Source organism: Thyridium curvatum (genome assembly GCF_004353045.1).
Source record: "Thyridium curvatum strain D216 chromosome Unknown NODE_72_length_212992_cov_80.570197, whole genome shotgun sequence".
NCBI classification, from domain to species: Eukaryota; Fungi; Ascomycota; class Sordariomycetes; order Thyridiales; family Thyridiaceae; genus Thyridium; species Thyridium curvatum.
In genome coordinates this window covers 113608-138644 of record NW_022156827.1, presented here as the reverse complement: position 1 = coordinate 138644, position 25037 = coordinate 113608, and the positions used below count along the sequence as shown (strand labels likewise).

Here is a 25037-nt window from a genome sequence, read left to right as displayed (position 1 = left end):
ACCACCTCAAACACAGACGTCAACGCCGACCGCCGACCGCCCAACAGTCAACTTGACTCACGCTCTCTCACCCTCCAAACTTGTCGGTGGTCCTGTGGTCCTCACGAAGCTTCCCACCACCAAACACCGCCTCTCCGTTTGCCTGGCGTGCTCTACGATCTGACTTGGCTCGACTTTAGTTACTGGCAGAATGGTGAATTGTATCGAACCTGGCCCCAAAGCTTGAGCACCGCGAGCTTCCGCATCTTCCGCGCGACTCGCAAGACGATTCCCCATCTCCGCACCCCGACCGACCTCCCCCAACATACAGAGACACGAAATGGCGGCCCCAAAAGCCTCGACCGCTGCCGACCAGGCGCCCCTGTTACACTCTGTCGACAGCAGCGCATCCTCCGTCCTGTCGTCTGCCGCCAGTAGCTACGACGATGACGGCGACAGCTTCGAGACGCGCCGGCAGCGCCGCGCCTCCGCCTCCCTAGTCCGAAACATCTCCTTCTTCTCGGCCCTGCTGTCCGCCCTGTGCGCCGGCTCCGTCACCGTCTTCTCCCTCTACGGCCACATCTTCCAGGAGCGCCTGCGCTACTCGCAGTTCCAGGTCAACGGCGTCGCCATCGCCGCCAGCATCTCCATGTACCTGCCCGTCTCCTTCCTGGGCTACTTCTGCGACCGCGCGGGCCCGGCCCCGCTGTCCTTCCTCGCGGCCTTCCTGTTCGGCGGCGGCTACGGCCTCGCGGCGGGCCTGTACAGGCGGGCGGCCAGCGACATGGCTGCCGGCGCGGGGAGGGGGGGTGCCGTGGCCGGCGGCTGGTCGTACACGGCCATGATCGTGGCGTTCGTCCTGGTCGGCGCCGGCACCAGCGCCATGTACTTGAGCGCCATCGCTACGTGTGCCAAGAACTTTGGGAAGGGGAAGCACCGGGGGCTGGCCCTCGCGGTGCCGATCGCCGCGTTCGGCCTCAGCGGCATGTGGCAGAGCCAGGTCGGCAGCCGCCTTCTCTGCGAGCGGCTGCCGGACGGGAGCAGGGGCGACGTGGACGTCTTCCGTTTCTTCCTCTTCCTCGCCATCCTCTTGTTTGTCGTCGGCATCCTCGGCACCTTTATGCTCCGCATCGTCGACGAGCAGGACCTCATCGACGGTGCCGTCGAGGAGCTGGAGCGGAGCGGTCTGCTTGATAGCAGCATTCTGACACCCGGGAGGACGGAGCGGGGATATGGCGCGACCGAGCGGTCGAACCCCTTCAACGAGGCGGGCGATCCGAATGTCATGGAGTCGTCCGAAGACCTTGAGAACCTGAAAAAGACATGGGTCTTGAACGCCGAGACGAAACGGTTCCTCACGGACCATACGATGTGGCTCTTGGCCCTCGGTTTCTTCTTCATGGTCGGTCCGGGCGAGGCCTTCCTCAACAACTTGGGAACGGTCATCAAGACATTGTACCCGCCCACAGTGAACTTCCAAGGAGCGCCAACATCGGCCGCGACGCACGTCTCCATCGTCGGCATCACGAGCACCGTAGCCCGCCTGCTCACGGGCTGTCTCACCGACTTGCTGGCGCCCAGCCCCCAGGCCCGGCACATGCAGATCACCTCGTCGTCGCCCGTCCTCTCCCGGCTGCGCTTCTCCGTCTCCCGCGTCACCTTCCTCCTCTTCTTCGCCGTCCTCCTGTCGGCCGGCCTCGCGGTGCTCGCGTCGGGCCTCGTCCAGAACCACGGCGAGCGCTTCTGGATCGTCTCGGGGCTCGTGGGCGCCGGCTACGGCGCCGTCTTCAGCCTCACGCCCATCATCATCACCGTCATCTGGGGCGTCGAGAACGTGGGCACCAACTGGGGCATCGTCGCCATGTTCCCGGCCCTCGGCTCCACCATCTGGGGCCTCATCTACTCGGCCGTGTACCAGGCCGTCGCGCGCAGCCCCGCGCCTGCGGACGGCGGCGGCCCCTCGTCGTCGCACGACGAGGACGAGGATCTCTTTTGCTATGGCACGCGTTGCTATGCGCCTACCTTTTGGGCCATGACGTTGAGCGTCTGGATCGCATGCGGCTTGATCTTGTGGGCCTGGAAGGGAAAGAATGGATGGTCTCGCAGGGGCGTTGTCGTATAAGAGCACTCACTCATCCCTGGGTTGTATATCCAAAAGGCAACAGGCTCGATCTTGGGGGCCGGGTATATCATATAACAAAGTCTGTGCACATATATAGACCTTGTAGTAACGACTTTCAAGTCAACCAGTAGAATATACTTTGAATAAAAAAAATGGTATCTGCGTCTGGAAGGGAAGAAAAAAAGGACTCGCTCCAGTGTTTTGAGTATGTTACATGACGATATTGGCCATCCTTGAGCCCGAGGCCCCGTCCTACCCGCTGTTGTATAAAAGGGATGCATATGCTGCGATGTTGCTTTCCTCTCTTTATCAAGGGAACAGAGAGAGGATCAAAAGATATATAAAAGAAAGTGCAAAAGAGGGATCAGAGAAGAGCGGGTGCCGTTCTTCCCCACGTCGTTCGACTGCGAGTCCTTCCCCCCCAAAGAGTGGGAGCCATATCCAGGAAGCACCCTCGGAAGGATGTGCCCTTCTATATCCTGAACCAAATGCATGATCGTCACGCCAGATCTACTCCTCGTCCAAGCTCCCCATCAACACGTTGCCCCTGCTCGTCTTCTTCCCCAGCTTCAGCATGCTCAGCCTCTTTCTGACGCTGCCAATCGCGCTGCTGTCGTGCCTGTCCCGATCGACGTCCGAGCTCTGACGACCGCCAGAGTCCGTCACCCAGTCTCCGCCGGTACCGCCGCTCGAGTCGTGACCGTTAGTCATGCTGCCCGACGTGTTCGGGGCCTTGTCGTGGGAGTGAGCCCTGAAGAAGCTCCTTCGGTTGGGGTTGTCTCGGCTTCGGCGGCCGCTGTGGTCGCTCGTCGCCGACTCGGTATCGCCGTTGGTCTGCTGCTGCGACAAGGCCTTGCCCTCACCATTCAGTTGAGGAGTCGGCGGAGTATCCTTCCTCCTGCCTCCGAGAAAGGACAGCCGTGCGCCACGGCCCTGGCGCAAGGAAACGGGCCGGACAGTGGAAACCTCCTCGACTACCGCCCCGGCATTTGCGGGATTGATCGGCGGGTTCGGGGTTCTCTTCGGCGTCATGGCGTCTGTTGGAGAAGACCGTGACCAAGTTGGTGACGAATTCATAGGATTGGTCTCCCGGGCCGGCGGTTGCGCTGGAGTGAAGAACGCGATCTCGGGTGCGAAGATAAGCTCATAATCTAAACGATGGGTCAGCTGATAATCTGGAGAGCACTTCGATACCACACTCGCGGCTTACATCTTTGCAGATCCTCTGCATTCCGATTGAGAATCTCATTTGAGCTTTTCGCAATCGTCGCTAGGCACCGCTTGAGTACGATCGCATGGTCGACGAGAGCCATCTTTATGGCGAGCTCTTGCGCATCCAACTCTGGTGGTTCGTGATCTTCATCCTCCGCGTCCTCCGCAGGCGACGCCGAGGGGACGAGCTCGCGGTAGCAAACGACCGAGGTTTCGGAGTTGGGGTTGACCGACACGGTCACAGCGTCCAATAGCAGCCTTGCAGTCTCGCTAGTACCCTCGCCGTCAGCGATTTTCTTTTCAACAGCTGCCATCTCAGCCGTCTTGCGGACGATTCGTTCGAGGGCAGTCTCCTTGGCAGAGAATCGAACGTTGTCGATAGAGACGACCTCGCTTCGCCGCAGGATGGTAGGGAAAGACTCCGCGGTCGTGAAGACGGTTTTCTCGGCAAAATGTTCCACCACCGGGCCTACGGTCACCCGCTTCGTTGTGACGGAGAACGACTGCGGGTTCGAGCACACCAAGTAGTCACGAACGACCTGATGAACCCGCGCACGCTGGTACACATGGTGACCGAGGTCCCGGTGGGGGCTCAGCGTGGAGATGACCAAGAACTGGCCCTCGGCGTCGTCAATGGCCTCGTGAATGACCGTGACGACTTGCGCAGACGGGTACTGTTGTTGCATACGATCCGTGAAGGCGTTTGCGCGCTCGGTTGGCGAACCTTCGTAAATGAATTCCTTGTCTCGAATGGACGCCGGGAATCCCAATCCTTTGAAGATAACCTTGAAGTATTTCGGGACAAGCCTGTCGCTCTTGTGGATAGTCTCGTAGATTGTTGCAATGGCCCGCTCCGTCCTCGCAAGCTTGGCGAAATCAAACGTGTTGTTCTCGTACTGGGCTTGCAATTCTTTGTAGGCTGCCAGAGCCGTGCTCCAAGCCTCTCCATCCTCGAAGTGCTTGATCATGTCAAAGTAGATCCTCTCTTTTCGTTCAAAGTGGGTTTGGGCCGGGTATTCTGGATCTGTCAAAGCAGGCGTTGTCTTGGTGGGATCCCAGTCGTAGAGATCGGCATGAAGTCGCAGGGCCAGGCCAGCTTCAGTGTGGTTGCGTGCTTCAGCCTGCAACTCTGCGAGTTGGTGGACATAGCGGACAAAGATCTCCTCCTTTTGCATATCCCGAAGGAACTCCATGAGCCGCAGGCGGTTGATCAGGTGCGAGGCCTCGCCTGACCCATCCGCGCTATGGACCGCAACCAGCAGGTCCAAGAACTCGTCGACTGTACCCATGAGCTCGCGGACCGCGGCGTATAGAGGTTCATCTGGAAGTTCGGCCAGTGGCTCGAAACGCTCCAGCAGTTCGCTAACGAACAGCTTTTGCAGTATGCTTTCCGTGAGAGGTTTCGACTTGAAGTACTGATCCAGGCAATCAATAACCTCGGTTTGGATGACGGACAGATCCTCGCTGAGCGTCCACTCGCTCACAATCATGGTCTGCAACACCTCGACTGCCATTCTGCGCAAGCCTTGGTGCACGCTTAAACAGAGTTCGACGATCGGCCCTACCAGCGTAGGAACGTACTGAACTTGGTAGCCACCCATTTTCGCCAGACCGTACCGTTGCCTCTCGTCCGGACTTGTTTCCCAGCCAATGGCGTCCCAGGTTCGCCTGAGGAGCTCTGCCCCATGCTCCCGGACATCGCCTGCGATCTTCCAGACGGCCCGTCTCTTCTGCTCCGGGAACGTTTCTAAAGCCAATGAAGGGCTTCCTACAAGCCTCAACATGGTGCTGAAGAACATTTTCCATAGCTCAGTGCTGAAATTCTCTGCCTCATCCGGGTGCGGGAGGAACGACTCCAGAAGGATGCTGGCCAGATACTGGAGCGTCCGCATTGTCGACTTGTGGTGATATATATGTACACTTAGCCAGCCGGCTGGGAAAGCCTCGCCCTGCAAGATACTCATATGGACGCGAAGGGTATTTTCTATTATTATGTTCAAGTCTTCGTCGACAAGGTCGAATTGCATCCCACTGGGGGAGTTTGAAAGTGCTGACAAGATGGCAGAGAGCTCGACGAGTGCCTCATCAAACTCGATCTGATCCGAGGTTGGCTTGCCTGGAAAAGGATATTGTGAGGGGAACAATAAAGAGAGTCGGGCTCGCGGTTTTGGTGGGACCATCTGGATAGCGAGGTAAGATTCGATAATCTTGGGGATGTGATCGGGAATCTCTGGGCCGAGATGATCAACCTGGCTAGCCAGGACAGAACAACAAAGTCTGACCTGTTCTTTCCACTGCTCCGTGACCTCGTCGGTCTGGCCCCAATGTGGCGAAATCCACCGCACGGTATTAGCGCTCAGGACGGATCGTTGTTCGGGATGTGAGAAGACCTCCAGATTCGAGTAGTTGATGATCAGAACCAGCTTGTACAGGACCAGCTTGCCCTTGACTTTGTCACATGAGTCCATAAAGTCAATAGCGATATGCATGATCTCTTCGGTTGTCAAAAGGCCCGCAAGCTCGGGCAGCCACGTGTGGAAGTGCTGCACTGCAAGAGTCTGGCTGCCAACAAGAACAGGCGCCGTACTTCTCATCATAGCATCGAGGGCCTTGAAGATGCTCCGTAGGTGGCGTGTGAAACCGGAGCTTGAGCCAGTAATTCCTATATCGGCCTCTTTCTCTTTTTGTTGTCCACGAGCATGAGTGATGAACTTCAAGATATGCCGCACCACTTTGAAAGTCGCGCGCAGCTTCCTCGCGGTTTCGGGCTCCGTTGGTTTAGAAAGGAGGCGGGTGAACGACCTCACAAGACAAGGGGTGGCAAAAGGGTAATTAAACCGAGTCTCGGCATATTGGTCGACAAGTGGGCCGAGGTTGAAGCGTCTGTCATGGACGATGCCCAATACTCTGACGAGTGCCGTGAATACCAGATCCTCGTAGTCGTCATTGCCAGCAAATTCGACTAGGACGCCGAAGAGCGCGTCAAGAACATCGTTGAGCAATTTCACAACCTCGATCTCGGGGACAAAAATCAGTTGTTTGAGGAGATTGGGGATCTCGTCGCGGGGGCCCTCTTTCCACTTGATCAACCCAAGAATGATTCTGTCCTGGGAGAATCTGGTGCTGCAAAGATATGTCTCAACGCGTAGAGTGGCAAGGGGACCGGTAACCTCTGCCTGCGCTTCGCCCCGGCCCCGTGTGGTCCACGGAAGATCGAGATAGCCTCCTCTAGTCTGGCCAATAGGCTGTGGCGCGACGGTATGTTCGTCCACCCGGTAGAGGATGAGACCGTGTGGGCCATCGCGGAGGAATGCCTGTTGATCCCAAAGAGGCATGTACGTCACGGCGAATGGAGGGTTCGGCATATCGGAGATGAACATCACGATATGGGATGAGAACACGTCTTGTTGTGCCAGCTGCAGTCTGAAAGTCTGGTTCCAACGGTCGCCGCGCTGTGTCGCGGTTGTCTTCCACGTGCTGATGCCTTCGCTATTGGACGACGGGAAGATGCAGTTCTCGATTCGCTCGCCAGTCGACTTCCTGACTTCGAGCGTCACCTGCAAGTTGTTACCATGCAGGTTGCTTGAGAGCGTGGTGGCACTGGCTCCGTAGCGCGATATCAGCGTTTGCCTGGACAGGATGGCCTCGTTGAGCGTTACGTAGATGTCGGATCGCGGCTTGGTTGGAGCACCAGAGAAGCCCATCTTGCTCGTCTTGCAGACTCCAGACAATAGAGTCGGGGTGGCCTTTATCAATGCATCCGCATCCGGGTGGTTGAAAGCCCTCAGATGAACCTGGACTCGCTCAGTGCCTCGAGCCCTGTCATACTGGCCGGATCTGCTCTCCATCAACTCTTTGATTAGAGGATTCCAGTCCTCACCATCGCCCTGCCTGTCGGCACTGAGTCTGTCTGAGGGTGACCAGATATTCACAACGTGCTCGATTTCCTCTGCCTGTTTCATGATCGGATTCAGTTTCAGAACGCCCAAGCCAACGGTTCGTTCAGCAGTCATCTGGGCGGGCAGTACATCACTGGAGACCCTGCCGCCGCTTCTCGAGTTGGCAGTGCTGGGAGGGCCTCCGTCCACACTCTCTGCTCCGCTCGTTCCCGGTCTGTCCTCGCCATGCTCGCTGAGGGGGTCGAGCTTGGGATTTCCTCTAGAAAACGCCGACCTGGTGGTCTTGCCTGCCCACATGAAGCTCCGCCGTACTGATTTGCTTCCGCTAGAAAGCGGGGGTCTGCCTCCATCCTTCGAATGATTGCTTCCTCCTTGAGAGCCAGAACCAGATCGAGAGCTTGGTTTCCCCGCAGGGATAATTTGCTGCGTGGCGCGGACTTTTACAACCAGGAATAGCTCCGAGTCGGCGGACGGCCCGTCTCCAATGTCTCCGGAAGACAGATCGGCGAACAGCGTCCTCATGTGAGTGTTTCTGGCGAAATGGGCCATTGTGCCTCCAGAAGGGATCTCGATGATATAGCTCTCGGACAGCGGGGTCAGCAGACCGCCTGGCTGCCTGCTGACGAGGTACATGACCAGGGACGTGTTCTCGGCTGATGCGCCGGCATACCCTCTCACATCGACAAGAAGGTGGTGCAAGGCGTCTGGCTCCACCGCAGGTTGAGGCATCTCGTCCAGGAGACTCATAACTGACTGCAACTTGGTGATTTCAACGACCGAGTCATCCCCCGTCAGAACGCGCCCGTATTCCTTAGGATCCCGGACAATGACCTCGCCCCCACACAACTTGTTGACACGGACCAGATCCCACACAGTCTTCTCACGAAGCTTGCCATATTCCCAGGTAGTCAACACGTTATGTAAGAACTGCTGGCGTGATTGGTTGAGGGTCTGAATCAGATGCGAGAGCTTGTCGAGCTTGTTATATTGTCGGCTCAGGAGCAGCTCGTGGAGGTTCGTAGAATGCCATTCGCGCAGACATGAGGCGATTTCGTCTATGAGCGGTTCCGAAGCAGAGGTCGGTGTCTCATCGCCAATCTTGAGCATGGGCACTGGGGCGGGCGGCCGTGGCGCATTGGGGTCACGCCTCACGGGAACAGAGAGGCGGCCGTTTGCGCCGTTGGGAAGCTCTCTGAGAGGTTTCCTTGGCCTTGTATCGCCCTTGTCCAGGCCATTGATGGACAACTCGGGCGCCTTGGCCTTTTTGTTCCTCTTCCCTACCACGCCGCTCTTGGCCGAGTCACTGCCAACGGGGCCCGTCTCGCCGGGGAGGTCGCTGCCGTCGTCGCTACCGGCATCGTCCGTGTCGTCAGATTCGCCCAGAACCTCGCGGACCTCGACGCAGCTGCGAGGAAAGACGCCGCTAAATACTCGCGTCTCGAGTGTTTGTCCCTTGACGGAGGTCAACCCGGACAGAAGGCTGGGCGGTGCGACCAGGTACCCGCGGAGCCAGTTCCCATCAGTCGTTTCCTCGATTATGTACAGCTCGTCGCCGAGTTCGAGCGGGAGGTCGGCCGGTCCGAAGGGGGCAAAGGGAAAAGTCGCTACAGCGAAGGCGATGCGAGGCAGAGGTTGCCAGGGCATTGTTGCCGGCAGCTCATCTATCTCGTCGCCGCGATCCGGTGAAAGTGGTCTATTAAGAGATTAGGGTCGGTAGTAAAGCTATTCGGAGCTCTCTGAGTGTGGCGCTTTGCGAAAAGGGGCACAACAGGCGCCGGCTTGCAGCGCAATTCGATTCGCAGCGCTCAGTCGCCAGAGACTGGATTTGCACAGGTCCTCCAGCCGGGTGTCGAACTGTCGCCGGCAGGCGAGGTCGGGATCGATACCTGCCAAGAGGTTGGTAGATCCGAGATCAGGGGCTCCGCGAGTGAGGGTCAAGCACGGACGGCGAGCTCATGGGTGAGACAATGTTGGACAGAATTCCGATAAGGCAGCTGAGGCGGAGGTGGTAAAAGAGGTCTCGTAACCAGCCGATCGAATAGGCACAGAGCGAACACAGCGCGTGCCTGCGTGTGAGGGCGAGGTGATGTTGTGGTAGGGGAATTTTTCTCTCCTGTTTCCTTACCCCCCCTGTGCAAGCTGGGAATAATTTCACCTGCAGTATTACCCCCCGTACCGCCTACAATCAATCTGTGGTGGGGAGCAGAGTCCGGGCACCTGTGGTGGAGGTTAGCACGGTTAGCACTGACCTCAGCGGGCTGGCGCGGGTACCTCGGCGGCGGGTGAGCTGCCTGCCTGATCCAGCGTACCCTTCCCCACAAAATTCCAGGGGCTGGGTTCTGAGCAATTTGACAGGGCGGATCGGAGCGTGGTCGGCCTGCTTCTTCTCCTGTACTCAGTACCTCGACGTCGATTGGACACGATCAAGTTGCTGGATCTATTCACGCGGAAGTACGCTATGACATCTCGATAGCCAAGATGTTCGAGTTATCCACGGCATCTACCGTCGGCATGATACACTAGGTACTACCCCTTCTTCTCCATGAATCTCACCTCGAGAAAACAAGCTCGCCGCCATTGCATTCGACAACCACCAGGACGCAACGAACCGACCCCTGGAAATCTGAGATGACATCTAGCGTGCTGGGAGTGATCATCGGCCAAATTAAATCAACCCTGAAAGCACTAGACCTGGAACACGGCTAGCACCGTGGTTTAGCGGCAGGGAGAAGTGATAGGAAGGCAACCCATCCGTGGATGGTTTCGAAAGACCACTGCCCCAAAGCTTCTCCCGCCCAGGTTTCACATCAACGTGGGTAAGGGTGTGGTCCATCTCCATTTCAGACCTTATCTATTAATACAAAGTGACCGTTTCCAAAGGTCGATGATTCTCAAAAAGCGACCACAGCATACGGCCGCCGTCCTGCTTTACTGCTGTTGGCCTCCGTCATTGCTGATTCAACTTGCCAGCTCCCCCTCAAGGCAACTGTTCCGCCTCCAACATGGCTTCTGGAGAGATCTTGACTGGTCTCCGATCCACCCTCACTGCTTTTGTGACATGGGCAGGGATCGGCAATCTGATTGGCTAACCCAATCTTGAGAACGCCCCTTTCCAAAACCTGGGTTGCATCACCAACCATGGGGCCATGCCCACCGTGACCTACTCCGCAGACATGTCACATTACCTACCGTCACCTACAAGTACTTGCAGTATCGGCAACACGACTCTGGCAAAGCAGGACAGAGCCTCCGCAGTGCTCCGAAGATACCATGGATATGATTTAACTATCTGCCCACAATGGCTACATTAGCTCGGAACGACAGAACACAGTCTCGTTGGCTGTGTCTAGTTACTGCTCGCATCGCTAGGTGGTCAGTAGTAAAACATGGTCCAGATCCCTGCCTGCACAAGGTGCTAGTCTATCTGGTATCTTCACTTCTCCAGCTACTCTGTAGATATCACCAATGTGGTGTGTCTTCACCAAAAATTATGGAGTAAGGATCCTGTGCCTGACATCAGCCCTATCCCCAATGTGGGCTTTTCAAGTTGTTGTCATACTCCGCCGCCCACTTACATGGGTAATTCGAAAGAACACAAACTTAGTCTGGAAGGCCACAGCTTTACTATCAAGCTGCGTAGACGCGGTTTCCAGAACTACCCAGCCAAAACATTGCGGAACCATCCCCACACGCAGTGTCATGCAACTCCATGCATATCCATACTACTACATTTGTTGTGTGAAAGCCAGACGGGGTCGAGGTCCCACGCCACTTTTACCATACAACGCGACAACCTCGGAAAACACTGTCTGTTGAGGAAGGTTCAACGGCCTTGAACGGGCCCACGAAGAAGCAACTGCTGCCATGGTAATGGCTGCCACGAGGCCGTCGGGACTGTCCGGCGATGGGAGCTAATGCACAACTGCGAACCCCGGGATTTTAAGGTTCGAGCTCGACCCCCGGACATGCGGACTCCCGGCCGCACGAGTGGGGATCTACCGGATCGCCGTACCGCGAAAGGTGTAAAGTCAATGCTGCGCCACTGGTGCAACTGGGGTTAGCCAGTGCCGAACCAGCAAGAGCTGCCCCGTTGCTACCTGTATCCATTCAAAAACAAACCAGGGAATGGTAAATACGAGAAGTGAATGTCGAGGACGCGGGGAAGCACCTTGCAAAGAGAGGCTGGTAGATAAGGATCCTGGAGATCGGAAGACTGGCAAGTGATGGTCAGATTAGTTGAGGAACTGCTAACAGAAGTACTTGACTATCCATCAAGCCCATCGGATTTAGGTAGTGGGATAGCCCTTCCGAGTTCTAGGGCAATGATGTGACAAGGATATTGATTGATAAGATTGAGGTAGCTCCTGATGAACTTCCGTCAACTATTCAGACACCCACTTGATGTTGCATCTGCGACCAATATATTTTGAGAGTGGGACAAATGAACTTGGTTCATCGAATAAGGACGTGGTCAAGTGTCCACATGTGAAATGTATTATGTGAGTTAACGATCATTCGATCTCTAAGATAGCCACCATGCTATGAATACTTGCATGAAACCGTTCACGCTTTACAAAAGTACCATCTCCAAGGCCTGCATAGACAGCCCAGGTGCCGTCCGTCTAGAAACTCCATAATGCGAAAGCCGCTGGGCCCGCTCAACGCCGTATCTTTTTAAATGAATCAATCAAACGCGTGAAAGACGAAAAAAAAAGAGAGCCCACACCGTCCGACCTTGCTCTCAACCAGAGCCCTCGACCGGGTTCCACGAGTCGATCCACTTGACGATGCCGTAGCTCGTGCCCGCCGCCAGTAGGCCGATCAGCAGCGTCTGCGCCGCGCTCCAGAGGCCGGCCTTCTTCTGGCCCACGGTCACGACGCACTTGATGTAGCCAAACACGAGCAGGATGACGACGGTGATGGCGATGGACACGAAGAGCGCCTCGGACGCCTTGTGCATGATGAAGTAAGGGATCATGGGCACGAGGCCGCCGACAAAGTAGCTCAGGCCCATGGTCGCGGCCGAGATCCACGCGCGGTTGACGTTGGGCTGGTCGAGCTGCAGCTCAAAGTCCATCATGAAGCGGACCCACATCTCCGGGTCGCGGCTGAGCTCGTCGACGAGCGGCTTGGCCGCCGCCTGCGAGATGTTGTAGCGCGCCATGATGTCGAAGATCTCCTGGCGCTCCTCCTCGGGCTTGAGCACGACCTCCTCGCGCTCCCGCGCCTCCTCGCTCAGGTAGTGCTCGCGCTCCGTGACGGCGGCGAGGTAGGCGCCCAGGCCCATGGAGATGGCGCCCGAGAAGAGCTCGGCCAGGCCGCCGATGACGACGAGCTTGGTGTTGCCCAGGCTCGAGAGGCCCGCGGTCAGCGCAAAGGGCACCGTGAGACCGTCGGCGAATCCGATGATGATGTCGCGCACGACATCTCCGTTCGCGGTGTGGCCCTCGCCCGACTGGACAGCTCCTCCCTTGACAGCTGACGGAGGAGCCAGCAATGGCGTCCTCTGATCAGATCGTCTCTCGACTGCGGGTTCCATGGCCATGAATGTAGGGAAAGCGTGAAAAGAGTTCGAAATAGCTCTTGAATATGACGTCAGTGCTAGAGACTAGGCGTCACGATTGCGAGTTTGATGATATGTGAGAGTCTCACTCAAAAAGCGAGCTCGGGTAGATAAGTGTTTAAAAGTCGGATTGAGGTCTATGTTCAATCTAGTGATCCTGAAGGGTGGCAGTGTCACTATGTGTGTCGTTGACAATGGAGAGTGGAAGTGATCTGGAAGGCAGTGAATGGTGTGAAATATATCATGATTCAGCTTTTTTTCCCTTGGTATCTCCGCCCGCGGGGCTAAGCCCGGCCTTTTATGAAGTTTTTCAAGCCAAGTCCTCGACGTGCCCGTCGCCCCGATCACAAACCAGCCACGACGTCTGGAAGCTTGTCAAATAGGAGGATTCACATTAGCACTCTCACATACCACTCCCGAGACGAGTCCTACACATCTAAGGCAAGTTGGGTTGTACAGGGGTCGATTTTAGGTGCAAGACCCGTCCGGAAGACGCCCCGCCGCCCTGGAAAACCCCGCTGTGGCCAATGGCGTGCAGGCAGTTACCACATGCTGACCCGCTAGCAGCCAATGGGAGGCGTAAGAATTGGGATGACCAGGTGCTGGCGGGCCCTGGAATACTTCTCACTGTTTTCCATGGTCATCAATTGAAACTAGCACGGCCATTAGTGAGTAGGGGTCCTCGGGACGGACGTAGGTACGTGAACGGGTTGGGTGAATGTTTGCGCCGAGATCTCGGTGTATAGCGTCGGACAATTGTGCGGACTGCTAGCTCTTGTGTCAAAGTCACCTTACATCTTGAGCGGCTGAATATGTCAGCCGACCTTATGGCCGAGCTTCTCCGACCGCCTCCTCCGCCTCGAGGGCAACCACCGACTGGCAGCGCACACATACGTAGCTACACATGCTAAGGATGGAAGTAATACCCGGGTCCGGGAGGCGATCATCATAAATCTACACTTTACATATGAGTCAGGCGCGTAAGCTCTTACACCCAGAGATAGACGAGCTAGGGAGTTTCGGCCCCCTCCCCTCGCTCAAGTACGCCACCGCCATTGTCTTCTAATCTGATCAAAAGCCGGACAATAGAAATTACTCAAATACGATACTCAACTCTTCTCATCGGTGTATAGTCTGGGTATAGCTTGTGACACCTCAGGTCGTGTCACATCTATGGCCGGACTATACATGGCCAAGTCTCACAAAAGCCGGCCTCAGAGCTGGTAGGTGGACTGCACAAAGAGAAAATTGCAGCTTGGTTTGGTGCCGGGGGTTTGATCTAGTCCACCACAAAGCTCGGCAGTGTCTAGATTCTATCTATTCCAGGCATTAGAAAGGCAAGCTTCTGAGTCATTTCTTCAACTCCAGACTCCTTCGACGAAAAGCAATATTTACATCCCAGATGGAACACAGTCGACTCGGTGGCTTCATTGCTTCTGCGTGGCCGCAAAAGCCTGGTCAAGGATGCTCAAGCCCTCCAGGATCTCGGCCTCGGAGATGACCAAGCTCGGCACAAATCTCAGCGTCTGCACGCCAGCAGTGATGATGAGCAAACCGCGCTCCCTGGCAGCGGTGACGATATCACTAGGGTCCTCGTTCAGCTGCAAACCCAGCAGCAGTCCCCTTCCGCGGATCTCTCCAATGCGCTCGGGGTATTTCGACCTGAGCTGGTTCAGGCTCCTGATCATGACGGCACTCTTGGCTGCGATGCCTTCCTGAAGTGCCGGATCAGCCAACCGGCCAAGGACGTAATGGGCGACGCGGCAAGCAAGAGGGTTGCCGCCGTAGGTGGTGCCGTGGTCACCGATTTTGATGCAATCAGCGACATGGCCGTTGACGATGGTAGCGCCAACGGGGAAGCCATTGCCGAGGGCCTTTGCTGTCGTGATGATGTCAGGGTGTGCCTCCTTCGGCAGCCTGGCATGGTACCACATGGTCCCCGTGCGGTGCAGTCCGCACTGAATCTCATCATAGATGAGCACTGCGCCGACTTCACGGCAGCGCTTGGCGAGGGCTAGAAGAAATTCGTCGGTCGCGACTTGTACGCCACCCTCACCCTGAATGGGTTCGACGATGACACCGCACGTCTTCTCTGTGACCAGGTCATTGATACCAGCGACGTCATTATACGTTCCACACTTGAAGCCAGGCAGCATAGGGGCAAACGGCTCCTGGTACTTGGGGTTGTGGGTGGCCGACAGGCTTCCCATAGTCCTGCCGTGAAAGGCGTTCTTGAAGCTGACCACCTCAGTCCTCTGTCCAGAGGGATCTGTTATCTTGCCGGCCTTCCGTGCGAACTTGATGGCGGCCTCATTGGCCTCACTGCCCGAGTTGCAGACAAAGACAGCTTTGGCATCGTGCATGCCTCCGGCGGCAACAGTCTGCTCCACCAAGAGCTTGGAGAGCGCCCCTGTCCAGGGATTATAGTACAGATTCGACGCATGCATCAAAGTCCGCGACTGCGAAGCAATGACACTGCTGACGCCAGGATCAGAGTGGCCCAGACCGGTCACAGCGATGCCAGCAGTGAAGTCTAGGTATCTGCGGTTCTCGATGTCCCACAAATATGATCCCTCGCCTTTCTCAAAGACTGGAGGCGGCCTGGAATACGTTGCTACCATGTATTCAGAGTGCTCTCGGACAAGGGTAGCACTCGCGGAGTCGGGTGCTGGGTCGGCATTGGGCAGGCTGGCCTCCTTCTGCCATATGGCGTTAGTCTCAAAGCATACAATGGGGAGAATTGAATGTGGTAGTACCTTTATCGTATCCTGGACTCTTTCTGCCAGGCTTGAGGCTGTGCTCTGGAAACGAACGCCATCACCTGTTCGAGTCGCAGGAGACCATGACCGAGCGGCGAGGCTCGTCGGCAGTCGCTTAAACGCAAGTCGGGAGGCCATTGTTGATCCCGACAATACCAGATGTGTCCCTGGGTAGCACAGGACAGAGCACGGCAGCGAAGGAGGCAGAATATATAGACAGAGATCGGGAAGCGGATGCGGGAGAGGATCGGAACGGCATCTCAATTGAGGGTCTTTTTTGGCTTATCGATAACGAGTGTGAGTCAAATTTTGGGGAGAGACAGAGCTTGGGGAGTTTTATGCGGGGCCGGTCTCGCATCGCGCGAGCGCCAAGCGGGAGAGCTCCATCAGATCAAGTATCATTGTATCAACACATGGGCTGGCTTCAGCTTCATCCAGTCTCTGACTCAACAGAGACAGGCCAGCTCCGTCGAGTCTAAAGACCGCTTCTGTTAGTCACTTGGCCCGTGTCAACTTCAAACGGGTCTGTCTCCTCGCTTAAGACTGCCGACGGTGCAGACATTTGGAAGTACCCGTCTATTCTTGTTGCTGTTTCCACCATTGATGAAGACTTTCTCCTTTATCTCGGCCATCATTTGACGTCAAAGACGTTCGATGACCCCCCTAGTTATCGCCATCAGAGATTCTCCCCTTCTTGGGCCGATCACTAAACATACATTATGAAATAAATGACTCGTCCAGTCTATCATAGCCTCAAGAATTCGTAGCTAAGACATGACCATCATGCAACATGCAAATATAATAGCATCCCCGCATTGAACAATCGCCCCCTCATTCAGTGGAAATGACAAAGTAACCAAGCAAACCCAATGCCTCCCGGGTAACAGGCTAAGTGCAAAGCGAGGCAGATAGTAGATAGTAGATAGAATAGTCGGTATAAGAAGGACCAGGCAAAGAAGTATTAAGGGAATTGATACGTGGCGTATTCGTACAGTGTTGATGAAAACGTCATCCCCCATATTATCCAGAAGAACAAGCAAGGAGAACAAGACAAGAGAGAAAGCATAAAAGGAAATGTTTTGTCGTTTGTCGTCGACATCGTTGGACCCGAGTATTTTTGAGGTTTCGTCAACACCGGTACATAGTAAAGTTTCGGGGATCAGTCCTGGCCGCTGAACCTGCGGCCTGAAACAACGACCCCGAAAGAAAACGGACCTGACGTTATTATCATTAGTCGTGGTATTACCTCGTCTTCTCCTAAGACCGACGAACCCGCACGACGAGTTGAAGGCTTCACGTAGTGATAACGGGGCGGATCGTATGATCAATGCGCCTTTGTTTCCCGCCGTATTCATCCCGGAGGACTGGAAATCGCCAGAATGCGACCACCGCCACGGCTGGGGCAGAGGAAACCGAAGCTTCCGGCACCGCCGCCCAGACGTTCATATGATATTGGCGATGCTGATCCTCTCCTGACTTTTGCTCTTCCCAGAGCTCCCATGCCCTCCTCCGCTGGCACTTCGTTCGGCTCCAGCACTAGGTCCTGCTCCGTAGCCGCCCATGGTAATGTCTCGGTCGGTCGCGGTGGTGCTCGGGCTCGGGCCGGCCCCAGGCCTTCTAACCGGACTGGCGTCTGCGGGGTTCGAAACACCCAAAGATCCCGCCGCGGTCGCCAATTTGTGCACATCGTCCACGAGCCGCTCCCAGCCCGCCCAGTCTCGGCACTCGGACTCTGTCAACCCTATCCGGTTCTCTATGCTCAGGCTGCTAGAGGGTTCCGCCGCCGGGCCCGATCCGCCTTGGATAGGTTGTTGCGGCTGGCTCATCGGGGTGTCGCCAGCCCAGATCCACGCGGCGGTGGGGTGTGTCTGCAGATCGAAACTGAGATACGCAATCAGCTCTTCGTCGCCGTAGAGCCATTCGACCGCCATGTTTCGATAGACCTGGTTAGGCTCCGGCAGGCGGCCCTGAGGGTGTCCCGAGGAGTGTTGCATGTCCTCGATAAACCTCTGCCAGCGGCCCGACAGGACGGACACGAAAAAGGCCAGAAACCTGCCGCACGGGAGCGCCACCTCTCGCGCCTCGCCACAAGTCGCCAGCGCGCGGACACATGTGATTGCCGGTTCCCACTCGGCCGATATCAGGAGGAAGAGAGCACAGCGGAGGATATGCGTCACGGTCAGCGCCATCGCCCCTTCTGCTAGCTGCGGAGGGTCGCACCGAGCCACGAATCCTGCGGTATCGCGGGCAAGGCTTGTGCATTCTTGCAGTGCTGCGGCCCGGGCTGGCGCGGGTACCTCGTGTTCAGTTTGGGGAGCAATGTTTCGACGATGGAGGATGAGTCTGGCGTGCAAAAGATGCACGAGCGGGTTCAGGAGCAGCGGAGACAGCGACACGGCACTCGAGGGGTCGCAGGCGGGCGGGAAGGTGCGGAGGCATGAGCTGAAGTAGAGCTCAAAGGTGGCCAGGCGGGTTGAGACAATGGCGGGTGCTTCGAGAACTTTCATTAGAGGGTCGAGGCATCGTGAAACGTGGATCATTGCTAGGAGGGAATGCATCAGCGGCTCGGCGCCAGGGGGCACATGAGGGCCTGCGTCTTGGAGGTATTGATCGTCAAAGCCCAGGGGCAACTGGACGTCACAATCCCCGTCGTCGATCAGGGTCGGCCGCCCGAGTTCGCTTGCTAGGTTCCGATCCATGATGTAGATGGCCCACCAAGTCCTCCGGCGCATTTCCCCTTCCACAAAGGGCCAAATCCCATCTTCAGTGTACAAGAGGAGCTCTTGAGCGACTCGCACAGCCGTTCCTAGCCAGGTCCAGGAGGCTGTCTTGAGGTTGAGCTCGTTCAGGCAGATTGCGACCAAGACGAGAGTGCGTGCATCGTCCAGTGTGTGCTCGTCGCTCCAAGGATCGATCAGTCCGCGAGAAACGTCCATAAGATCTGCCGCTCGATTCGATCGAACAGTATACGGCTCGGTGGTGAAAAGACAACCGAGGGCCATCACAGCAAAGAACATCGCCAAGAACTGAGGAGGAGCATTGTGGGTATTTCCTTGTTGGTACAGCTCCCCAATCTTCTCTTGAAAGGAGGGCCAGTGAATGATGGGGAACATGGTGTGAAGAGTAGCATGATATGTGCGTAGCAGCTGCTCGGTGATTGCATGGGGTGGGAGACTTGGTCGCGTGATATCGCTGCTTGCCGTCGGGGTATTTCGACGATATTGAGGTGGTGGCTTCCAGATGCCCTTTGCGTAAGTCTGCAGGTTCGCTCTCGTCCGCTCCTGGTGGTAGACGGGTTCAGGCCGCGGTTTGCGCTTCGGTGCCGATGCAATGTCGGGGAGCTTCAGCGACTGCAACTCTGCCCCCTCTGTGTCCACGTCCAGCTGACCGTGCCTTTCTTGCAGGAGGCGCCTGAGGTTCGCATTTTCGCGGCGAACTCTGTCCACCTGTTTCTCGAGGTCCTGTACCTGCTTGATCGACGACATTCGCCTGTTCGTTTCCTTGGTAAACTGGCACTTCATGTTGCGACTCGAACATTCTGAACAGCTTGATGTCTCGGTAGCATCGCACTTGACCTTTCGCTCTCGGCATGCGTCGCAGCTGGGATCCTTCCGCCGTTGGCGGTAAGCTCGCTTTTGCGCCTGACTAGATGCCTGCGCCCCGGGGGTCCCGGACGCGCTGGACATAGGGTCGCTGGGCGGAAGAGATTCACGGCCCATCATGGAGCCCGCAGTGACTGGCGTATAGGGCTGGAAGGGAGCCTGATGGAGAGGAGGAAGCGGCGGGATCCCAATTGGCTGTGGAGGAGGCGCCGCGCCGGGACGAGCACTCGTGCTCATGAGCCCTCCGAGGTACTGCGTGTTCGGATGCGGCGAAGTGGCAGACGAGACTGAGGACGAGTCGTAGGATCTTGTTGAAGGGTTCGGCGATCGAGGGTACGGGTTGTGCGACGAGGATGCCATCATGGACTCTTAAAGCACCCAACGCCAGCGAGTCTCGTCGTGCCTAAGGTCCAGCGGCTCCCGTTCTGAGGAAGTCTGGGAGGCTGCCCGTCTAGTAACATGCAGGCTGGTGTTTGAGGAGTCTTTGGGAAAGGGTTGGATGTTTAAGAAACGTCAGTCCTCCTCCAGCGGACCCAAGGTTCGGCTCGGGTGGTGCGCCTGCACTGCAGATGTTTGCCGATCAGGGCCAGCAAACCAGCGTTGTCTCAAGCGCGCATGTCACAACTTCCTTCAGGGAACGTGGAGTGTTTCCTCCCAGACGTTCCAGGTGGTAGTATCTCGCAGTGTTGCAGCACCGTGCAACCTCAATGCCGCTATGAACTATGTTTCCTGAGGCTCACTCGTCTAAGCTCGCTGCTGCCCCGCAGTAGACCTGAGGGAGTCCTCAATAGGAAGGTTAGTGAGCAGAGGAAGACCGACGTGTTTTCAAAAGATGGTAAGATCTGCTCGAGGGTGCGTTTCCTCGTGCGCGCACGCGCCTTTGCTGCCCTCCGGACGGCAACTTGGAAGGGATATGTCGAGATGCCTGGAAGAGAAACCCAAGAGAGCGAAAGAGACGACCGGCGAAGGCAACTGGCCAGTCGGTCATCTGCGGGGGAAAGCAGTGAGGATATGGAGCTTCAAAGTCTGGCCTGTAACATGACGAGAACCAGTCCGGCCTGAGACAAGGTTGACCTAGCGGCCAGGACGCATGGCAAAACGGGGAGACACGCCGGTGACAGAAAGGGACTTGGTAGCAGATATGTTTTGGAAAGGTCTTGCGAGCAAATAGGGTAGGTAAGCTAGGTCACAGTGACAGATGCGGATGTGTGTAAGTGGAGGCGGCTGGCGAGCCATGATCTAACGGGGAGTGGTCCGGGGCTCTCCGCGACGCTGGAGCTGAATCGGAAATATTACATCGACGTATTAGTGTCTCGAGGGAAAAACAGATTCCTCCAAGCTAGCCCTGTGGCACCCGGAGTACAGCACCCTAGCATCTTTGCAAAAGACACAGGGCAGGTCGCCAGGGCTCTGAGTGATGTTCATCAGTCTAACGAGTTTCGAGAGCCGGCGGTTTTTTGGGAGGGTGTCCTGGTTTCTGACCTTGGGCAAGGTCGCTAGTCCCAGACCCCGGACCCTGTCTGTACGGGCGACACATTGGGTCGGTGATGGCAAATGGGGGCGACATGGACAAGGACAAACTCGCAGAGAACAGATTATCTGTGCTTGCCGCAACTCAACCCAACACATCTCTCTACATGCACCCCTCAAGTCCCGGGTCCGAACACCTAGAGCGGTCCATGGCTCGATAGCAACAAGGGAGTCAGGTGTCGACATCCATACCAGCACTAGGCCGGGACGATACATTGTTGGTAAAGCGTTGTGCGGGCGAGGTAGGATCGGGGCCCAGCAGGGGTTCACCACAGACCCCCTGTCCCCTCAGACTGACCTCCATACCCAGAGATGTTGTCCATGCGACCCATGCATGAGTACCAGGAGGTACCCGTGAAGGTCGTGCCGGGTATGAGGCCGGGCACGTATCTTGTTTTGACAGCAAGGGTCGGCGCCTCCATTGTTCTCCGCTTCACTTGTCGTCTGGCCTTGTTAACCTACCCACTGCCACACACCTTTTTTGACAGGTTTTTTTACCTGTTCTTATTCACCGTGGGCTGGAAGGGGGACGTTGACTCGGCTGGTCCGAGGCACACCAGACCTAATCCGGAACAGATATGCACTCGGCAACCCCTCGTGGCATGCCAGCACCCAGCAATCTGCGAGACACTTCAATGGGTGCTTCCAGTTGCATCTCTCTCGGTGACGAGCTTGCAGGACCTGACAGCGGCCTGTCCTGTCCTTGTTGGCCAGATCTTTGCGAATGCTACGCTTGGGCAAGGACACACGTCGCTCTGCTACTCGGCCCAGCACAAGCTCTCGTTTCTGACGGAGGAGAATGGGACTTGCGCCTCAGCACAGCAACGTCGTTGGCTGGTCTACAAAGCCGAGTTCGAGGCTGGAGGATGTTGAGTATTTGTGCGCAACTGGCTGATGACAGGAGCATGGTAGTGCCATTCACGAAAATGTCAGACGGGAGAGGTCCGTTGTGTTCCAAATCAGCAAGCAGCCAAAAAGACCAAGCAATAGCCGGCTAGGTGATCCACGGAGAGCGCACTCCATCAGACGTGAATTGTGCCCTCAAGAGGTCATTGCCCTATTTGGTCGCCATGTGTTCGGCGATAAGATCATGACCAGGGCAGCATCGTGAGGTCTGGCTGGCGCCTGCGACTCCACACAAGAAAGATTGTGTAGATCGTTCCAACTTGACTCCCCGGCGGTGGTGCTACGAAGAAAGTCACTACCCAGCTAACGGTAGACCTTATTAGCCGATTTGAGGGTCTGCTCCCGAACCGCGAGCCGACGGCTAGGGAGCTAACAGGGATTGCCCTGAAGCATGGCCATCGCACACGCTCAGGGCAGACCACCACTCGGGCACTCGCCGCTGCATGGCTATCTTTTTCACGCAAGTGGGTGCTTCCATGACAGCGGAGATGACACTCACAGGACCCTGACTCGAAACTCCCTAGTAGTGATGGGCAGCAAAAGCCGCTATGCTGATTCGCCGTTGCCCCAAGGTACTCAATGTGCCGACGTATTTGCCGGCCACATGAGATCTTCAGTTCCAGACAGAGTAGCTAGAGCATTGACAGCGAGCCACAGCTCTTTGATTCGCACTCTTAATTGGCGTCAAAACCCAGCGGTTGGAAAACTAAGTGGGCAACGATCAAGTCTAGTTCTGATGCCCAATCGCAACTCTTGCCGACTCGGGCAGGCCAAAGTCGATTCAAGCGCGGGAGAGCCACCCAGGGGCGTAGCCTGGGCTACAGTATGACAAGAAAGGTGTTACACAAATAGGATGGGTCGGGGTGCCAAAGACAAGGCATAAGAACGGTCCAGCAATGAATAGGTAGACGGATCAATGACTTAGTAGGCCTTTGTTGACCACCACAATGGGCCTAACGACAAAGGTGATGGAGAAACTCTACGATGATCTCTGAGACGTCAATGCAATTGACAACCACGAGGGCGCAGGGAATCGGGGTTCGTACATAGGGTTGAGCAAACTACTCAACCTGGTTACGTACCCCGGCCTGCAGTTGCAGGCGGAACTGGAGATTTTGCCATGTATTGAATGTCCGTAGGCGAGGTTTCGTAACCGGTAGAAAGGTTCAGGGATGTTATGGTTCCAAGACCGCGCAACGGGAACGAGTGCGTCTTGCCGCGAGAAAAGGCTGCGGCTTTTCAACCGCTTCCGGTGCGTGATTGAAACTGTGTTCTCATGAGATGTTGAGGTCCATCCACGCGGTCGGCTTGCCTGAATGTACCTCATGTACCACACATCACAGCGACCGGCCAAACACTGCCGATCTTGATTTCTCGCCCGGCACGTGCTTCTGTGCCGTCCGTTGTTGAATCCATCCTCTCCCAAGTCACTCTTTTCGGATGGATGGGTTTGGCAGGGGGAACGCGACCCCCAAACGTTGAATCCCTGACGCCATTCAGTCGGCCCAGTGCCACTTGCTCTGAAAGAGTTAACTAGATGGCGCTCTGGGATAGTCCAGATGGCTGGACCGAGCCAATCGGTCACTTGTCGCGCACGCCAGAGAGGTTACAGCGAGCAATGTAACCTTGAGCCTCCAATTGAGCTTGTCCGGCTCCCGTGTTTCAGAGGCCTGTCCCGCCTTCTCGATCCTGGTCCCATGGAGGAGGATCCCTTGATGACTGGGAAAAGCATGGTGCCGCATTCTGTAAGCAAGCACGGCAAAGCCCACCGTCACTTTGCTGGTGGAGAGCGGAAGGGAATGGAGGGCAATCTGGTCCTCGATGGTAAAAGTGGGATCATCATACGGAAGCCAGAAAAGGATCTGCCCTCGTGGGGACAGGCGCTGGAGCCGACCGAGTGGTACTCGACACGAGAGGGCCAGTCTGAAGAAGGAGAAGAAGCCGGTCAGTCATTCTGTCTGTGGTGCTGTGCCCAGAGTCATGGTCTGAGGCAACCAGAAGCAACAAAGAGACCCGACCCGACTCGAGTCTGATCCGTCCGAATGGCGATCCAACTTTGCCATGCGCAAAGACTAGTACGCACGTAGCCATGTGAGATGCGGGCAAAGTCTGATGGGTCGAGCAAGCATGCAAATTGATGGTTAGTGTCTTTCAGCACAACAGCCGACGCGATCCCACTCCCAGCAAGGGTATCTCCAGCCTTGGGGAGCACCTACTTGTACAAGTAGTTACAAGTACAAGGAAAGGCAGAGCGACCTGCAAAGAGAAGAGAACCTCGAAGCCCAGCCCAGATGAGTACAACAGTCATTACTTAGTAATTGACTTCTCCCTCTTTCCATGTCCCGCATCCTCCACACCCATCTCTGCCATTCCGGATACCGTCGATTGATCAATCACGGCTGTGTACATGTTCCTGCATTGGCTTCCCACTCCGTAATTCCAGTCCCGAGACAGCTGGGTAATTCGGATTTCCTTTCGTCCTCCAGGGTATTTGGTCATCTCCCCCTTTTCGCCGTGGACCCCCTTTGATGTCCGATTTTACCGGGATAAATCCCTTGACCATTACCGACATGCCGTCATGGAGCTACCAGCTCTGGGTCTGTCCATTTCGCTGCCATTACTACGTCCGTACTTGTACTGGAGGCTACTGCAGGGATGTTGCTCAGGTGAGACCACATTTCAGGTAAGGTGTAGCAACACACCAGCTCGTAGAGTGCCCTTCTGGCTTCCCTTGTCACGCTCGGCCTCATGCGCGGGAAGGATCTTCTTGTCTGCCGACATGAATGTAAGCATACAGCACAGATGTATGCACGGTAAAGAAGCACTTTGCGGTCTGTATGTAACGTTCGTACATGCATACGACAAACCTGTTCGCCATGTTTCTTGAGACACTGAATCAGGTATGGTAGTTCTCGTTCAATGCCCACTGGATTTGGTACTTTTACCGGGGGGATATGTGAGCACCTCGACAAAAGCGGTAATGGCTTCCCCTGCATGAGGTTGAGATAATGTGCCGCTGATCTTACATACCTCAACATTGCATCCTAGTTCCTTGCAGCCGGCCCGAGGTGACCAATTGGATTCGGGATGAGTACTCGACGACACCGCATACAACTCGTCGTGCCTGGGTTTCTTGGTATTGTAAAGTATATGCAGCAAGGAGGTACGCACATGCTCAGCTAGAGCGAGCATGAAACAACTTGAATGTGCACAGGTGACGAAACGGACCACAGGCAGGAAGAGCCTGCATGGTAGGGCGCCACTGCGGCCAGTCCCACCGCCTTGGTCGAGCAATGGGCAAACGTCGATTAGGTACAGAAACATTTTACGTGCCTGTCGTCAAGCGAGCATGCTCCGTGGCTTGTCCATTCCTGGAAAGGATGGCCCTGCTGCTCGTCTGGTGTTGGCTTTCAACAACTCCCCACAACTCAACAACCATGCCACTTTACGAAGTCCGTCAACTGC

The 25037-nt window shown here is 56.1% G+C and overlaps 5 protein-coding genes across 5 annotated transcripts; 1 reads left to right on the top strand and 4 right to left on the bottom strand.

The window, feature by feature from the left end:
* Positions 1–319: 319 nt before the first annotated feature.
* E0L32_009685 (uncharacterized protein) lies at positions 320–2101 on the top strand (the record flags this gene model as incomplete). Its single annotated transcript, XM_031144677.1, has 1 exon — positions 320–2101. One exon carries the CDS (start codon positions 320–322, stop codon positions 2099–2101), a length of 1782 nt encoding a protein of 593 aa, XP_030990578.1.
* A 510-nt stretch (positions 2102–2611) lies between these two features.
* Positions 2612–8856, bottom strand: E0L32_009684 (uncharacterized protein; the record flags this gene model as incomplete). The annotated part of the gene is made up of 2 exons (XM_031144675.1): positions 2612–3252; positions 3312–8856. 2 exons carry the CDS (start codon positions 8854–8856, stop codon positions 2612–2614), a joined length of 6186 nt encoding a protein of 2061 aa, XP_030990577.1.
* A 3097-nt stretch (positions 8857–11953) lies between these two features.
* Positions 11954–12757, bottom strand: E0L32_009683 (uncharacterized protein; the record flags this gene model as incomplete). The annotated part of the gene is made up of 1 exon (XM_031144674.1): positions 11954–12757. The coding sequence occupies one exon, from the start codon at positions 12755–12757 to the stop codon at positions 11954–11956; it is 804 nt and encodes a 267-aa protein (XP_030990576.1).
* Positions 12758–14202: 1445 nt separating this feature from the next.
* On the bottom strand, positions 14203–15672 carry E0L32_009682 (uncharacterized protein; the record flags this gene model as incomplete). The annotated part of the gene is made up of 1 exon (XM_031144673.1): positions 14203–15672. One exon carries the CDS (start codon positions 15670–15672, stop codon positions 14203–14205), a length of 1470 nt encoding a protein of 489 aa, XP_030990575.1.
* Positions 15673–16976: 1304 nt separating this feature from the next.
* Positions 16977–19496, bottom strand: E0L32_009681 (uncharacterized protein; the record flags this gene model as incomplete). The annotated part of the gene is made up of 1 exon (XM_031144672.1): positions 16977–19496. The coding sequence occupies one exon, from the start codon at positions 19494–19496 to the stop codon at positions 16977–16979; it is 2520 nt and encodes an 839-aa protein (XP_030990574.1).
* Between the last annotated feature and the right edge of the window lie 5541 nt (positions 19497–25037).